The sequence below is a fragment of the Canis lupus genome, chromosome 21, assembly GCF_011100685.1.
Source record: "Canis lupus familiaris isolate Mischka breed German Shepherd chromosome 21, alternate assembly UU_Cfam_GSD_1.0, whole genome shotgun sequence".
NCBI classification, from domain to species: domain Eukaryota; kingdom Metazoa; phylum Chordata; class Mammalia; order Carnivora; family Canidae; genus Canis; species Canis lupus.
This window is the reverse complement of record NC_049242.1, coordinates 20936262-20955008: the sequence shown is the minus strand read 5'-3', so window position 1 is coordinate 20955008 and position 18747 is coordinate 20936262. Positions and strand designations below refer to the sequence as shown.

The 18747-nt window shown below is 38.8% G+C and overlaps 1 protein-coding gene and 1 pseudogene across 1 annotated transcript in view; one reads left to right on the top strand and one right to left on the bottom strand.

Annotated features, from left to right (window-relative positions):
* INTS4 (integrator complex subunit 4) overlaps window positions 1–18747 on the bottom strand; it is a 110993-nt gene that overhangs the window by 85610 nt on the left and 6636 nt on the right. The window contains exon 3 of the mRNA XM_038568511.1: window positions 5450–5567. Coding sequence (XP_038424439.1) covers window positions 5450–5567 — 118 coding nt within the window. The remainder of the gene's footprint in view (window positions 1–5449; window positions 5568–18747) is intronic.
* LOC102155491 lies at window positions 11667–11984 on the top strand (annotated as a pseudogene).

Sequence of the window (18747 nt, the reverse complement as noted above, 5' to 3'; positions counted from 1 at the left end):
GTCCTGGGATGAAGCTCCACATCAGGCTCCCTGCTCAGTGGGGAGTCTGTTTCTCCCTCTCTCTCCTCCTTCTCTCCTCTTCTGCATCTCTCTCCTTCTGCCTCTCTCCCTGCTTGTGTTCTCTGTCACATAAATAAATAAAATCTTTAAAAAATAATAAAAATTAAAAAAATAGAACTCTGAATCCTCCATAGGATTGGTCACAGTACTCCAGAATTGTTTAGTGCCAGATTAACTAACTCAAGGGCTTTTCATGGTCTTCCAGATAAAATCCAAATTCCTTAGCAAGGCGTACACATACATACATACATACCAGTCCCTCCAGAGGTCTAGCTCTGTCTGCATTTCTAGTCTCATCTCTTAAGTCTCCTCTAGCACCCTTTTCTCTAATTACTTATGATTTCATGCCCTACCTTTGCTCAGGGTAACTTCCCCCGAGAAGGCCTCCACCCACACCCAAGTCCATTCTCAACCCCACTCCCCAAGAAGCACCTACAAATCATGAAGTGTTACCTGCCATACAAAATTTATGTGTCTATTTTAACTTACATAATAAAATGTGTAGTTACTATCTATTCATAGGACACTAATTTCCTTTTACCATTATTAAGACAGTCTCTTTAAATTAACTAAAACAAAAAAACAAAAAAATCTGTCCATTTAAGAAAAATATTAAGTAAACCACAGTACACAGGCGAAACAAGTATGTAAAAAATGGTGTGTATAACATATAAAAAGACTAAAGCTCAGAAAACATTGGCAGGGCACCTGGCTGGCTCAGTCAGTACAGCATGCAACCCTTGATCTCAGGATTGTGAGTTCAAACCCCATGTTGGTTGTAGAGATAACTTAAAAATAAGATCTTAAAAAACAAAAACAAAAAACAAAAAACTGGTTACATAACCTCTTAGTAAAACTTCTAGTTAAATATAACAGATTGAACACATCTTTTATTACTTTTTCCTAAAACTTCATTAATATAAGAGTAAAGAAATTAGAAAGGTATAAACCTACAAAGACCAAAAAAAACCCCACCAAAAAAAAAAAAAAAAAAAAAAAAACTCTGGAGAATAAAGGTCAAATTTTTCAGAGATGGAAAGCATCATAGATGAAAAAAATCTTTGGCAAAATGGAGAACTCTAATTAAAAGCCTACTGAGAAGGATAACCTTAAAAAGCAAAAAAAAAAATATTTTAGCCATAACCCCCTAGAAGGATTCAGGAACTGGGAGATTTAAAGGAACACCAATAAAAAGCAAAAAATTGGGGATAAGGTAGGGATTTATCTAAGGTCTCTGTAAGAAGCCAGTTGGATCTCTGCCTCTCTCTCCCTATACTATACATTCAAGTTGCCACTAAAACAAAGGTTTATTATAGAAATAGACCAGAAAGGACCCAATTTGGGGGATACCAGATAAGGAATGGGAAGAAGACATAGTCAAGGAAAGGAAATTGAGAGTAACATACTGATAAATGAAATACTTTCTCCCCTCGCTAGCCCCCCTTCAAGAGATTTGACTCCAAAAACTTGGCAGCCAGGCATCTGTCTTCCTAGCAGAAGATTCATGAATTCCAAAATGGAAAAACTGATGGGCCCCACAGGAAAACATGAAAGACTATAAAATTTAAAAGTCCTCCTAAAGAGGGTCATCCTACAACAGAGGTAAAGCCCTGTCCCTTAACACAGAACTACCAATCAGCTTTTTAGTGTCGCATCTTAAATTTAAATGCAAAACCAAAGATCCTCAATAACTTTCAATACAAAAGAGGCCACAAGGAGTAAAGGTACTTCAAGAAGATAGAAGAGACATGAAGAAATTTCCAATGCTACCACAACACCCTTTAATTTATTTGTACAAAATGATTCTACATAACATCCATGAAAAGTTACCTTTTTAAGCTTAACTCTTGCTCCTGATAAATCACAAATCTAACCTAAATTTTAAGTCCCAGTCTCTTTCCTGAGTTCCAAACCTACATTACAACTGCAAGTTGGATGGACATCTCCACAGTGATAATAAATAAATCCTCAACCTCTCTTCTCTAAATGACCTAGTTCATCAAACCAAATTCCTCAGAGCCATAAAATTATCTTTTTTTTTTTTTAAGATTTATTTATTCGGGATCCCTGGGTGGCGCAGTGGTTTAGTGCCTGCCTTTGGCCCAGGGCGCGATCCTGGAGACCCGGGATCGAATCCCACGTGAGGCTCCCGGTGCATGGAGCCTGCTTCTCCATCTGCCTATGTCTCTGCCTCTCTCTCTCTCTCTGTGACTATCATAAGTAAATAAAAATAAAAATAAAAAGATTTATTTATTCATGAGAGATATGGAGAGAGGCAGAGACACAGGAAGAGGAGAAGCAGGCTCCTCACAAGGAACACAATGTGGCACTCGAATCCAGACTCCAGGATCACGCCCTGAGCTCAACCACTGAGCCACCCAGGTGTCCCTAAAATTATCTTGCTAAAACTAGACTTGATCATTCCATGCCTTTGCTCAAAAAAACTACATAGCTCCCAATGCCTACAAAGTTACATTCAAAATCCTCAGTACTCCAGACTACCTATCCTTTGGCTTTAAAACATTTTACCAGTTTTTCCTCCTAAAGCCCCTCACTCCCTGATCTCTCATGAAACAATTCAGTTTTTCAAATATCTCTTATACTTTCCCAGTTCTCTACTTTTTATCATAATGTTCCTACTTCTTGGCAGTACTCTTGCCCATGTCTGCCTTTCCAAATTTAATTCTTCACTAAGCCTTTCTAGACCCCCCTTTCCCCGTCAGCACTCATTTCATCCTCTCTTCTGTTCCCACAGTATTCTGATTATACCTCCTATACAACAAACTTTGTGTCTTCATTGCTGGTGTGATATGTACTAGAGAAGCAGATACACCCAACACCCTCAAAGTGACTAAGCTCAGTTCTTGCCAAGGAGTTGCAGAACTCATATACTGATAAACTGAAATGAAAGACTTCTGGTCCAGAGGGTGGCCCATACTGTTGGATTTGAAAGTGCACACTAAACTGATAAATCAAAGACTCCTAGCCTGTGCCTTATTATAAGCCACAGGGAGACTTTAGTAGTCACTTTATCTCCCTGGAGTTCATGTTGCTCAACAACAAAATAAAGGGCATGAACTAGATGATCTTTATGGTCCCTTCCAGTTCTATCTTCTACTCTGAATCTAGGTAGGCCAGGAACTAAAAACCAGGAGGAGACTTAGATTAAATCTCTCAGACACATTAGGATAGGGGTGCCTGGATGGTTCAGTCAGTTGAGCATCTGACTAGTGGTTTTAGCTCAGGTCATGATCTCAGGGTCATGAGATCGAGGGATTGTCTCTGAGCTCCATGACCATTTATTCATTCCACTCAGCGTGGAGTCTGCTCAAGATTCTTTCCCTCTCCCTCTGCCCCTCCACTCACTCTCGCACACACTCGCATGCATGCACGCGTGCTCACTCTCTAAAATAAATAAATTCTTTTTAAAAAAAGAAATCTTAGAAAGTTTAACAAAAAGCAAAACAGCTATTTCCATGTATACTGCATAATTTGAGTCTCCTTCTTTTTTAAGGTTAGGATGAGATTTGCATCTGAATTAACTCTCTTATCATGTTTCTATTTTAGAGGTAAAGTGTTTCAGTTAAACCATGGTCTATAAGAAAAAGCACTGCACTAAGTTCTCAGTTCCGCTACTCTTTAGCTAAATGAACTCACTTCAACTCGCTTCATCTCTCTAGGACTTAATTTCTATCATCTGCAAAATGAAGGCATTAGACAAGATGATCTCTGTAAGGCCATTTATAGCTGAATAAGTCTATAGTTCTATGAAATCCCCATTCTTAGAGTGTGAAATTCTTACAGGTACACAGCTAGTAGCTTCTATAAGAACTTTCCATGGGAAAAATGGATGCTTTTTTTTTTGTACTGAGGCAATGTAATTGTTTTGGTACTTTTAAAACAAATGGATCTTTTCTTTTTATCACCATCTAAAAGAGAAAAAAATTAGAAACATGCTACTGTATCTATTGGTATTTAACATATTATCAACACCTCAAATATTATGAAGATGATATAGAAACATGGAAAAAATTGTATATAATGTTGAGTATAGTAAAACAAAAAACAGTACATTCCCTATAAATGTATATAAGTTAAAATATGAAGACACTGTTTTGGGCAGCCCAGTTGGCTCAGTGATTTAGCGTCGCCTTCAGCCCAGGGCATGATTCTGGAGACCCAGGACTGAGTCCCACGTCAGGCTCCCTGCATGGAGCCTGCTTCTCCCTCTGCCTATGTCTCTGTCTCTCTTTGTGCATCTCTCATGAATAAATAAATAAAATATTTTTTTAAAAAAAGAAAACACTGTTTTAAGGTAGTAGCAGAAGTATTTTTAAAATTTTTTCTTTATTGTCATTATAGTAGTGTTTCATTAAAATAGACTTCCCCTCTGGAAAAAAATTTTAAAGGCATAGTCTTTGTTTCCTGTGAACTAAAAGTCTTGGGTCAAAATTCAGTATAAGTTAAATTTTAATATGAAGTTATTTCTAACAAAGTTTTTAAAATTCTCAACTTCAGCCAATGGGCCACATATGTAAGATATTTGTAATCATTAAACATTGTACAATAAATGAACTTGGATTGTCTGAGTTCCCTGGCCCTTTATTACTCTTATAACCTCTTACATTCATAAATTAAATATTGTCCAATATTTAAAGCCATATTTATCTAACTATGTATACCCCAAATGAAATAAAACTGTTCTTTGAAATTATAACCAATTCAAACAAAATTATACTTTTAGAAAACAGCAACAAAGGGTTTCTTTTTATTTAATCTTAAAATAAATATTAAAGTAAGGCACCAACTCTGTAACAGAATCTTGTGCATAAATTAAACCAGATAAATAATCAAAAGAATTTTAAAAATGAAATAGTTCTCCATTTTACCTAAAAGCCGAGAGCAATTTTAGTGGGCATCCATGAGGAACAAATTGGACAACAATGACATGTGAGAGCTAGATGTCACTTTTAAACAGGAACTAAATTCTGAAAGACCACATCATCAAGACAGCACCTCTCATGGTTTGAATTAGTATGGTACAGTCAACAAAATATCACATACATATAGAACATCACTCTGTTACATACGATGTAACCTTGAACAAGTTAGTTAGCTCCTCTGAGCTTCATTTTCCCCACCGAAAATACAGGGACAACAATATGTATCTTCCATTATATGTATATGGCATTTAGTAAAAGTCAATAAATGATAGCTATTAAGAGACAAATCTGCATTTTATCTCTAATGTGAATATATGTACATGTTTTATTGAATCATCCTCAAATGCCTTTTCAAAAACCAACGTAAGAAAGTTTCATCCTAAATTCTATATAGACGGAACTCAAGATTTCTGCTCTGATTATATAGCTTTTAAATTGCAACTTACTTTCATTCTGCAGGATGTTAATGGCATCATCCATAATGCAGTCTGGTGAAAATCCTGCAGTCTTTGATAATAAACCCAACAATGATGCAATTTTCAGTCTCACAGATGGATCATTCTCCTGGAAAAAAAGAAGCTGTTGTTACCTTGATGCTCTAGGCTCAGTTAAACAACTGAGTAAATTAACATCTCAAAAGTGATTCAATGATCCAAGTATTCTACAACTTTATTTCTGAAAAATTAACCTTATAAACTTCAGAGGAAAGACCTTTTCTCAATCAGTGTTATACCTAAACACTGCCAAGTGAATGGGAATTTTTCTATGCCTTCCTGATACCATTACCTTCTAACCAGAAACATGCTTTTAGGAACACCCTTCCTCCACTGTGCCGCTGTATCAGACATGAAGTGCAGCAAGTTGCACCACCAACACTGCTAGCAAAGGGCACCCAACACTGCTGACAGCACCACCAGTCCTGGAGCCCCGGAGCCCCGGGTAACTGGTGCTGCAGCTAACCGCTGCTATCACCAAAACAATCTCTTATCCTCCCTACTTTTTTGGATCACCACATCCTGATTAGAAGTCTGAGGCAGGTGAATCTAATTGGCTGGGTCTAGGGCTCATACATGGGCCCCAGGTGGAAGGGAGACTAAGAAATGAGTCAGTCCTCTGTGGGATGCCTGGGTGACTCAGGGGTTGAGCCTTCGGCTCAGGGCTCAGGGTGTGATCCCAGGATCCGGCACATCAGGATCCCCGCAGGGGGCCTGCTTCTGGCTCTGCTTGTGTCTCTGCCTCTCCTCTCTCTCTCTGTGTCTCTCATGAATAAATAAAACCTTAAAAAAAAAAAAAAAAAAAGGAGTGTCTGGCCCTTTTGGCCACATTATTGGGAGGTGGTCTCTAATTTGCACCAAGATTCCTATAGTGAGAAATTTCCCCCAAAGTAAAAAAGGAACGCATCCTTTTGTTCATCACTATATCTCAGGTACATAGCACCATATGTGGCACTATGCAGATATACATATTGAAAAATACACACACACACTAGAAATAGGAAAAATAAAAAGTACCTCACCAATGCTAGGATTAGGTCAGCACAATTCTCTACCAAAGAAAAATTACTTAAATATATGCTCAAAAGATGAAGTGCCTTCTATTTTTTTTGAAAAAAAATTTTATTTATTCATGAGAGACACAGAGAGAGGCAGAGACATGGGCAGAAGGAGAAGCAGGTTCCTCAAAAGGAGCCCAACATGGAACTCGATCCCCAGAACCCTGGGATCATGATCTGAGCCGAAGGCTGATGCTCAACCACTGAGCCACCCAGGAGTCCCAATGAAGTGCCTTCTAGATATGACCAACTCTCCAACCTCCCACCTACAGTTTCTAAGGAAGTGACAAAGCACATCAAGGAGGCCTGAAGCAGGAGAAGAAGTAACAGATTCTAGAATTCTGGCACGCCACTTACCATGTATATAACCTTGAAAAAGTCATTTTCTTGGGAACTTAACTGCAGGGAAGAGAAAGGGCTTTGAAATTAGCTAAATCTAGGTATAAAGCCTGGACCATGTCTTTACCTAAGCTCTATGTCTTGAACAGGCTAATTAATGTGTATAAGCCTCGTCTGTGACATGGAACTAATCACCTCAGGGGACACTGAGAGGAAAATGACCAGCACAGGAATGGCCCACAGGAAGCATCAGAGATTAGTGCTCTCCTTCCTTCCTCTCTCTGATCATCAGTCCTTTCATGCAAAGACTAAGAAAACCTGAACTGCAGGCACCACTATGAATATGGAACTCAAGAGGGGTATCATAAAGAGCAAATGAAAAACACATAAAAGGTAGGTCTAGAATATGGGAAATTCCACAAGGTACATGCCCTGGTTTTTAAACAAAAAATAAAAATAAAAATAAAAATGACATGGGAATGAAAATAAAAAGGTGGAGGGTGAAAATGCTACAGATTTTTAAAAGAAACTTAGAGATTGATAAATTAACCAAATGCAACATGTGAATTTTGCTTTGAACAAACGAACTGTACAAAGTCTTCTTTAAAACAATCACTGAGGATTGCCTGAGTGCCCCCTTCCTTTCCCCCATGCTCATGTGCATGTATACACACACACACACACACACACACGTGTGCATTCTCTAAAATAAAGAAATCTTAAAAAAAAGACAATCATGGGCTAGGTATACACTATTAAGGATTTTTGTGGGTATTTTTTATAAAGTCCTAAAAAAAATCCTTATTTGTTAAACATAGATAATTAAATATTTACAAGTAAAATAATATGCTGCTTCAGATTTACCCTACCCCAAAAAAGTGGGGCGGGGGGGGGGAATGCATCAAAACAAGAATGGCAAAATACTGATAAATGTTGAAGATGGATGAAGATGACCTGAAGACTTATATTATCTTCCCTCCTTTTGTGTATGTTTGTAAAGTTACCAAACAAAAGTTAACCCTTTGAAAAAATCACATGAAAGTCCTGTACTCTATCTAAAACGGTAATTAATGTATTCATTTAGTCATCCATACAAGAAGCACCTACTATGTGCCAAGCATCATTCTAGCTAGTGGGGATACAATAGTGAATAACGCAGAAGCAATTCTTGCTCTAACAGATCTTATATTCAAATGGAAAGACTGGTAAAATATATATAATTTCACATGGTAAACATTCTGAAGAAAAATGAAGTGTACAATGGGTTAAAGAATAATGTAGGGATCCCTGGGTGGCGCAGCGGTTTAGCGCCTGCCTTTGGCCCAGGGCACGATCCTGGAGACCCGGGATCAAATCCCACGTCGGGCTCCCTGCATGGAGCCTGCTTCTCCCTCTGCCTATGTCTCTGCCTCTCTCTCTGTGTGTGACTATCATAAATAAATAAAAATTAAAAAAAAAAAAAAGAATAATGTAGGGAGGCTAGTCTAAACACCACAGTGAGGAAAGTCCACTCTGAGGATCCAGTTTTTGAAAGGATACTTAAATGAGTCAGATACAGAGTCAGAGATAGATTTAAGGAAGCAGTGTTCCAGGCAGAAGAAAGGCACAAACTGGGCAGCCTGGGTGGCTCAGCGGTTTGGCGCCTGCCTTTGGCCCTGGGCGTGATCCTAGAAACCCTGGATCGAGTCCCACGTCAGGCTCCCTGCATGGAGCCTGCTTCTCCCTCTGTCTGTGTCTCTGCCTCTCTCTGTGTGTGTGTGTCTCTCATGAATAAATAAAAAAATTTAAAAAAAAAAGATTTATAAAAATAAAATCTTTAAAAAAAAAAAAGAAAGGCGCAAACTCAGAATACGGGAAATTCTAAAATGCTGTATATAAAACTCTAGAAAAATGCATACAGAACTGTTAGTGGTGATTCTCTCCAAAGTACTGTCTAGAAAGCTCATTTTTTAAACTTTTTTCATTTAAGATTTACTCATTTATTTAGAGAGAAAGAACACAAGCAAGCGAAGGGAAAAGTACAGAGGGAGAGAATCTTTCAAGCAGACTCCCCCGAGTGCCTGAAAGCCCAAATGCGCCACAATCACACAACCCATGAGATTATGACCTGAGCCAAAACCAAGAGTCTTAACACTCAACCGAGTCACCCAAACACCCCATTTTAACATTTTTTATCTGTAGAAGCAAATCTCATTCTCATACACTTCTGTAGTGCTTCAATTTGTTACAATGAATATTACTGTTATAATTTTTTAAAGATTTTATTTATTTATTTATTTATTTATTTATTTATTTATTTATTTGAGAGAGAAGGGGCAGGGTGGGTGGGAGAGCAAAAGGATAGGGAGAAGCAGACTCCCCACTGAGCAAAAGCCTGATGTGGGGCTCCATCCCAGGACCCCAGGATCATGACATGAGCTGAAAGCAGAGGCTTAACCAACTAAGCCACCAGGCACCTCCAGACATGACTTTAAAATAATGGCATTATCACGGTCAGAGATCCTGATCTAACTTGAGGCAGAGGAAAAAGAATGAATCAATGCTCTGAGTCATGAAAAACACCATAACTTCCAGAACTTAAAGGGCAATATGGCTAAAATGTACATTGACACAAGACGAGGCTTTAAAAAAAAAAAAAAAAAGATTTTATCTATTTATTTATTTGAGAGCAAGAGAGAGAGACCAAGATAGTGACAGAGAGGGCAAGAGGGGAGGAGAGGGAGAAGCAGGCTCTCCACTGAGCAGGGAGGCCAACAGAAGGCTGGATCCCAGGACCCCGACAGATCATGACCCCCAACCCAATCATGACCTAAGCTGAAGGCAGATGCCCAAATGACTGAGCCACCCAGGCACCCTTAGATGAGGTGGAAGAGACTAACAGGCACCACATCATTTTGAGAATAATGGCAAGTATCTTTCTAATAATGCCCTCCATGCAGCAGGAATTCAACACATATTTGTTCACTGTTGAATAAACAAATGAATAATTTTTGTCATAAGAGCAATGAAAAAGCTTTGATGAACCATAAACAGGAGAGTGACATTAACAGATTTGAGTTTTTGAAATATCAATCCAGACTCAACAGAATGACTGGATTGGAAGGCACAAAACTAAAAAAACTAAAAAAAAAAACAAAAAAAAAAAAAATAAATAAAAAAAAAAAAAAAAAAAAAAAAAAAAAAAAAAGGAAGGCACAAAACTAGGCAGAGACAAATTAAGAGTATATTGCAATAGTGCGGCAAAAGACATTATTAGCAAGACTCCCATTTCTGTTAAGGGCAAGGCTAGATAATTCAGATCAATTTTTCTGCTGAGGAAAACTAGAAAAATACTATGGATGGCAAAAAAAAAAGTGTGTGTGTGCACACGTATACATACAAACATATATGCGTATATGCATATAAACATACATGTATGTATATGCAGACATATGTATGTGTGTATATACATTTGTGTATTTGAAAGTATTAGAAAAGTAAAAGATAAATAAAGATTTAAAGAACTAGGATCCTAGGCCCAGGAAGGTTCACCTAAAGTGTGAGGCTGCTTTTACTTCAGGCTTCTGCCAACAAGGGGAATAGGGAATAGAGAAATGAGGGGCAAAGTAAACAGTGCTTCTGACAGTAGGTAAGGTCAGAGGGACAACGGCTAGGGTGTAAGTCTAAGGGTTTGAGGGTGAGAAAGGGCAGCCTAATAAACCCCATCACTTTGGATTAGGACTCCAAAAAGCTACAACAATATGAGTAAGAATGAAATAAAAATAGATTTTGGTAGGGACTGCAGGTCAGCTTTGAATCATCTTAATTCCTGAAATGAGAATTCTTCCTGGATTTCTGGACCGAAACGAATACTCTCTGGATTAAACTAAGTCATCCTAAACCTCAAATTATTTTTACAATTTTGGAAATATATTGCCTAATACAGTAAGAAATAAAGCATGCTAGCAGATCAGATAATTGAACAGATATTATAAGACACAGCTAGAGGGATCCATTTATTGGAGTTACCAGACACAGATTTTTTTTTAAGGTTTTATTTATTTATTCATGACAGAGAGAGAAAGAGGCAGACACACAGGCAGAGGGAGAAAGAAGCAGGCTCCATGGAGGGAGCCTGATATGAGACTCGATCCCGGGTCTCCAGGATCACACCCCAGGCTGAAGGCTGTGCTAAATCACTGGGCCACCGGGGTTGCCCCAGACACAGATTTTAAAATAATTGTTTATTATGTTGAAAGCAATAAAGACAAAATGAGATTTTTAACAGAGAACCAGAATTTTTTTTAAAAGATTTATTTATTCGTTTGAGATGGAAAGAGAGAGAGAGAGAAAGGCAGAGACACAGACAGAGGGACAAGCAGGCTCCATGCAGGGAGCCTGACGTGGGACTCGATCCCGGGTCTCCAGGATCAGGCCCTGGGCTGAAGGCGGCACCAAACCACTGAGCCACCCAGGCTGCCCAAGAACCAGAATTTTAAAAAACAAAGGAAATTATAGAAATAACCACAAAGCAATCAATGAAATTAAGAACAAATGGATAGGTATAACAGGAGACTAGACAAGGTGAAGAGAGGAGTGAACCAGAAGATAGGTCCAGAATGAAGCCCAAGGAGACAAAAGAACGAAAGATTGGAAAAGAAGGGAATAGGACACAAAGAGATGCCCTAACACGCATGTAACTGAAGCCCCAAAAGGAGAGGAGGAAGAGAGCGGGATATCCGGCTCACGAATGGGCTTCTTCGTTTCGTACGCGACAGAAAAGTGATTCAAAAATGGGTGATGTTGAGAAGGGCAAGAAGATTTTTGTTCATAAGTGTGCCCAGTGCCATACTGTAGAAAAGGGAGGCAAGCACAAGACTGAGCCAAACCTCCATGGTTTCTTTGGGCGAAAGACTGGTCAGGCCTCTGGATTTTCTTACACGGATGCCAACAAGAACAAAGGCATCACCTGAGGAGAGGAGACGCTGATGGAGTATTCGGGGAATCCCAAGAAGTACATCCCTGGAACAAAAATGATCTTTGCTGGCATTAAGAAGACAGGGGAAAGAGTAGACATAATAGCTTATCTCAAAAAAGCTACTAAGGAGTAATAATTGGCCATCGCCTTATTTATTTATTTGTTTGTTTTAAAGATTTATTTATTTATTTATTCATGATAGACATAGAGAGAGAGAGAGAGAGAGAGGCAGAGACACAGGAGGAGGGAGAAGCAGGCTCCATGCCGGGAGCCTGACGTGGGACTCGATCCTGGGACTCCAGGATCATGCCCTGGGCCAAAGGCAGGCATTAAACCACTGAGCTACCCAGGGATCCCCATCGCCTTATTTATTACACAACAAAAATTTCTCATGACTTTTTTTTTTATGTGTACCATATTTAAATTGATCTCATTGACCAGAATTCAGATCATGAGTGGCTAATAGAATGTTTCTCTTGGACAGTTGGACAGTCCTGATTTAAATAAGATTGGCTTGTGGTTAAAAAAAAAAAAAAAAAAGAAAAGGAGAGGAGGAGGCATCAGGTTACCTGCTCAGTGGGGAGTCTGCTTGTCTCCCTCTCCTTCTGCCCTTCCCCATGCTTTCTCTAATAAAAATAAATCTTTAAAAAAAAAAACAACTAACTACGTTCTTTACAAAGGTCTTATCTAAAACAAAAAGATACAAAAAAAGATTAAAGTAAAAGGCAGAGATAGGTATATAATCAAAAGATAACTGGCATCATTATATTAAAGCTATTTGCTGATAATTATTTGTAAAATATTCAAGATAATCTACATGTAATTTATTAAAATTGTTAGGTGAGCTTAATTAGTAAGGTTGTAAGATATATGAGTTAATAAATGTCAACTGCATTCCTGAGTATCAGCTATGTAGGGTTAGAAAATGAAATTTTATAAAAATACTGTCATTTACAATAACAAAATATTAAATATCTAGGAATAACTAGCAGAAAATGTACAAAATCTCTATGCAGAAAACTATACAACAGTATTAAAATAATAGGGCTGTACCACGTTTATGGACTTGAACACTCAATACTGTAAAATGTCAAATGTAAAGTGTCATCAGAACTATACCATTAGGGCAGCCCAGGTGGCTCAGCGGTTTAGCGCCACCTTCATCCCAGGGCGAGATCCTGGAGATCCAGGATCGAGTCCCATGTCAGGCTCCTTGCATGGGGCCTGCTTCTCTCTCTGCCTGTGTCTCTGCCTCTCTCTCTCTCTCTCTGTGTCTCTCATAAATAAATAAATAAAATCTTAAAAAAAAAAAAAAGAACTATAGGATTAATGTAAATCTAATCAAAATCCTAACAGAAATTTTGTTTGGGGGCAAAATTTCACAAACTGATTTCAAAATTCATAAAGAAATGAAAAGATCAAGAATGACTAAGATATTCTTTTTTTATGATTTTTATTTATTTATTCATGAGAGACACAAAGAGATAGGCAGAGGGAGAAGCAGACTTCCTGCAGGGAGTCCGATGCAAAATTCGATCCCAGGACCCCGGGATCATAACCTGAGTCAAAGGCAGACACCCAACCACTGAGCCACCCAGGCATCCCTAAGATATTCTTACAGAAAAGCAAAGTAAGTGAACTTGTCCTACCAGATGTCAAGATTTAATATAATGCTATGCTAAGACAGCATGGTACTGGCATAAGAATAGCCAAATAGACTACTGGAATAGAATAGAAAGACCTGAAATACCTATATACAGACGCTTCATTTACCACAAAGGTGGTACTACAGAACAATGGAGAAAGGATATTCTTTTTTTTTTTTTTTTAAAGCTTTCAGCTTTTTTTTTTCTTTTTAAGATTTTATTTATTTATTTGAGACACACAGAGAGAGAGATAGAGAGAGGCAGAGACACAGGCAGAGGGAGAAGCAGGCTCCATGCAGGGAGCCTGATGTGGGACTCGATCCCGGGACTCCAGGATCACACCCTGGGCTGCAGGCGAAGCTAAACCGCTGTGCTACCCGGGCTGCCTGAGAAAGGATATTCTTTTCAATAAATGGTGCTGGACATTTGAATTTCCATTTACACAAGCAACATACACACAAATTAATCCCATGTGTGAAAAGCAAGTAAGCTTCTAGTAACAATGCAGCAAAATGTCTTCATGAGTTCAGGGTTGGGAAACCCTTCTTATGTCAGATAAGAAAAGTCCAAAATCAAATGAAAAGGTTGTCAAATTGGACTACGTTAAGAACTTCTTTTCATCAAAATACAACAGGAACTGTCAAATGAAAAAGATCAACAATTCCAATGTGGCAAATATGTGGAATTGGAATTCTCACAGTGCCAACAGCAGTGTAAATTGGTACTACCACTTTGAAAAAGTTGGCTCAGTAATTACACTCCAGGGTATACAGAATACAGAAATGTAAGAAATGCATACCAAGAGACTTATACAAAATGTTCATGGCACTAGCCTGTAATAGCTAAAAAGTGGAGACAGTCTAAATGTCCCTCAATAATGGAATGAATAAATTAGGGTATATTCATTCAATGAAATATTATGCTCTGGTAAAAATGAACTATAGCGGGATCCCTGGGTGGCTCAGCAGTTTGGCGCCTGCCATTGGCCCAGGGTGTGATCCTGGAGACTCGGGATCAAGTCCACATCGGGCTCCGTATGGAGCCTGCTTCTCCCTCTACCTGTGTCTCTGCCTCTCTATCTGTGTGTCTCTCATAAATAAATAAATAAGGCCTTTTAAATAAATAAATAGATAGATAGATACATAGATAGATAGATAATGAACTATAGCTACTGTCAACAATATGAATGAATACCAATATAGGTAGAATTCTGAGCAAAAGCCACACATAAAAAGATATACACTATATTCTCATATAATTTTCTAATTATATGAGGTTTTTTAAAAAAAGACAAAAATAAACTGTATTTAGAAGTGCAGGCTTAATGGTAAGAAATAAAAGAAAGACAGTTATTACCCTGAAAGTCAGAACATTGGAGGTTATCTTTTAGGAAAGATCTAAATCATTAGAGGGGAATTTGAAGAAGCTTACAAGAAGCTGATAATATTCCATTTCTTGACCTGGATGGTGGTTACACACAGTGTTCATAGTGTGTGACAGAGCAACAGGCTGAATGAGGTTTTTCTACATATTCTTCTTTATGTGTTATATTTCACAAAAAAAAGCTTGAAAAGTGTGGGTCCCCTGGTGGCTTGGTTAATTAAGTGTCGAACTCCTGATTTTGGCTCAGGTCATGATCTCAGGGTTCTGAGATCAAGCCCTGCATCAGGCTCCACGGTATGCATGGAGCCTGCTTAAGATTCTTTCTCTCTGGGATCCCTGGGTGGCTCAGCGGTTTAGCGCCACCTTCAGCCCAGGGCATGATCCTGGAGACCCGGGATCGAGTCCCATGTTGGGCTCCCTGAGTGGAGCCTGCTTCTCCCTCTGCCTGTGTCTCTGCCTCTCTCTCTCTCTGTGTCTCTCATGAATAAATAAATAAAATATTTTTTTAAAAAAAGAAGACGAGGGATCCCTGGTGGCGCAGCGGTTTGGCGCCTGCCTTTGGCCCAGGGCGTGATCCTGGAGACCCGGGATCGAATCCCACGTCGGGCTCCCGGTGCATGGAGCCTGCTTCTCCCTCTGTCTGTGTCTCTGCCTCTCTCTCTCTCTCTCTGTAACTATCATAAATAAATAAAAAAAAAAATTAAAAAAAAAAAAATAAATAAATAAAAAATAAAATAAAATAAAAAAAAAAAAAGAAGACGACTCATCTCAAGCATCACTACTACTTTAGTCCCCTAATCCCAAATCAAACTGATTACCTTCTTCTTTGAGGTAACATCATAACCTGTCCCAGATTTCACAGCACCTATAACACTATGTTATTATCCATTTATTGTATATCTATCCAACTAGACTCAGGTTGGGGATCACATAATCATCTCTTATCTCCAACATCTCCACAAAGCCTGGCACTGAGTTAGAATTCATGACATTTCAAGAAAATTAAAAAAAAAAAAAAAAAAATGGGGCAGCCCTGGTGGCTCAGCGGTTTAGCACCACCCTTGGTCCAGGACATGATCCTGGAGACCCGGGATCGAGTCCCATGTCGGGCCCCCTGAGTGGAGCCTGCTTCTCCCTCTGCCTGTCTCTGCCTCTCTCTCTCTCTCTCTCTGTGTGTCTCTATTAATAAATAAATAAATAAATCTTTTTAAAAATCTCTTAAAAAAATGAACAGATGAATAACTTTAGCTCTTGTTATCTATTTACTACATATATATGCATATATAATACATATATATTTTTTAAGATTTTATTTTTTTATTCATGAGAGACACAGAGAGAGGCAGAGACATAAGCAGAGGGAGAAGCAGGCTCCTCACAGGGACCCCGATGTGGGACCCAATCCCGGGACTCCAGGATCATGCCCTGAGCCAAAGGCAGACACTCAACCACTGAGCCACCCAGGCATCCCTATTTACTACATGTATTATTTGGTATATCAACTATACTGCTAGCCCCAAAAGGACAAGAAACATATCTCACAGTTCTACATCCTTCACAGCAACCAGCACAGTAATATAAATGAACCCCTCATGTAAAAGAAGTTCAGATACTGCTGCCTGACCACAAAAAAATTTGGAGGACAGAAGCGGAAGCCCAAGCAGTCTATCTAAAATATGAGAGATCACATTGATGGATATAAGATGAAAGGATAAAAAATTGTACAGTTATCAATCTAGACCTGGATACATGGCATCTCTCCTCATTCCCTTTGAGGCTAGGATCTGCTAGACTAATGTAAGCTGCATGGCCTGGTTAAAGAGTGTAGGATATGACATCGGAATGCTAGAGTTCAATTTTTCTTTTAGACATGATAATGATATTGATTATGTCTTTTAAAATAGTATTGTTTAGAGATATAAATTGAAATCTATGAACAAAATGATATGGTCTCAGGGAGAATTTGGCAGAGAGGGTAAGAGTGGAGGAAATGGAAACAGACTGCTGGGTGGGAGGCATGAGAATAAAACAAGTTTGGCCATAAAGTGGTAACTGCTGAAAACTGGGTACTGGGTACACCAGAATTAATTAAACCATTCTCTCTACTTGTATATATATTTGAAATGTTACATGACAAAAAGTTAACCCCCCACCATTCAAATCCAGACCCTCCATTTACTTAGCTGGGTCACCTTGGAAACTAAACTGCTCCAAGCTTAGTTTCTTACCTGGATTACATAAATAACAATGGTGTTGTCATCAGGATTAAAAAATATCACACATGGAAAGAGCTTTATAAATTCCAACAAGTTTGGGCAGCCCGGTGGCTCAGCAGTTTAGCACCGCCTTCAGCCTAGGGCGTGATCCTGGAGACCCGGGATTGAGTCCCACTTCAGGCACCCTGCATGGAGCCTGCTTCTCCCTCTGCCTGTGTCTCTGCCTCTCTCTCCCTGTCTCTCCTGAATAAATAAGTAAAATCAAAAAAAAAAAAAAAGATAAGTAGATATTGCCAAGAGGTAACTAAAAATAGATCACTAAGTGTCTAAAAACCTGAAAACAGAAACCCTGATGACATTCATGTAAAACATGAGAGATGCATTTATTAACCCCCTACAATGTTCCAGGAACCAAGCCACACACTGGGACACAGACTAAACAGATCTGTAGTCTCTGAACTTAAGGGCTTCAAGTCTAAAGGAGAGAGACATACGGCAAACACTAGCAATACTAAGAGCTAACAGGACTGCCCAGCGCCCAGAAAAATTCCTGATATATAATAAGCATTTGTTAACGGAGTAATAAGTCTCATAAAAGCATACACTCACTCATTCAACAAATATTAATTTTACCACACACTGTTCTTGGTGCTGCTGATTCATCAATTTATTGTATTTATTTTTAAAGATTTTATTTATTTTTCAAAGATTTTATTTATTTGACAGAGATAGAACAAGTGCACAAGCAGCAGGAGTAGCACAGGGAGAGGGAGGAAAGGCTCCCCGCTGAGCAGGGAGCCCAACTCAGGATTTGATCCCAGGGACCATGATTTGAGCCGAAGGTAGATGCTTAACCAACTGAGCTACCCAGCTGCCCCCGGACTCACCAATTCAAAAAAACAAAACAAAACAAAAAAATCCCTGTTCAAGAGGCGCTTACATTATTGTATGGGGAAACAGACAAGGAACCAAATAAATGAGAAAATCATATAGAATATGAGAAGATGGGGACAGTGCCAAGGTGGCTCAGTTGGACTCTTGATTTTAACTCAGGTCATGATTTCAGGGTTGTGAGATCAAGCCCCATATTGGGCTACATGCTCAGCAGAGTCTGCTTGAGGATTTTTCTCCCTCTCTCTCCCCCCCCTCCTCCCACACACATGCTTGCTCTCTCAATTTAAAAAATATATATGAGAAGATACTAAGTGCTATGGAGAAGACCAAATCAAGGAAGGGGGCTAGGAGGTTTTAGGGTAGAATAGGCAGTTTCAATTTTAAATATAGGGTTTAAAAAAAGGCCTTAATGATAAAGTGACATTTGAGCTGTGACTTGAACAAAGTGTAAAAAGTAGACATATGAACATCTGAGGGAAGTGTTCTAGGCAGAAGGAAACCTAAGTGGAAAGACTGAAAGAATATGCTTGACGGAAAAAGGTGGCAAACCAGATCACAGGGCAGTGGGAAGAAGACAGAGGGGTTCTAGCCTAGGGGAAAAGCATTTCTGAAAAATCCACGACATCTTTGGGAAACTACAAGCATTTCTGATTAAGCTAGAACATTTTATATGTAAAGGAAAAGACCCTTTATGTCACACATAAACGATTTAAATAAACGATTTAAATAGTTTACAGAAATAAAAGATACTGAAGAG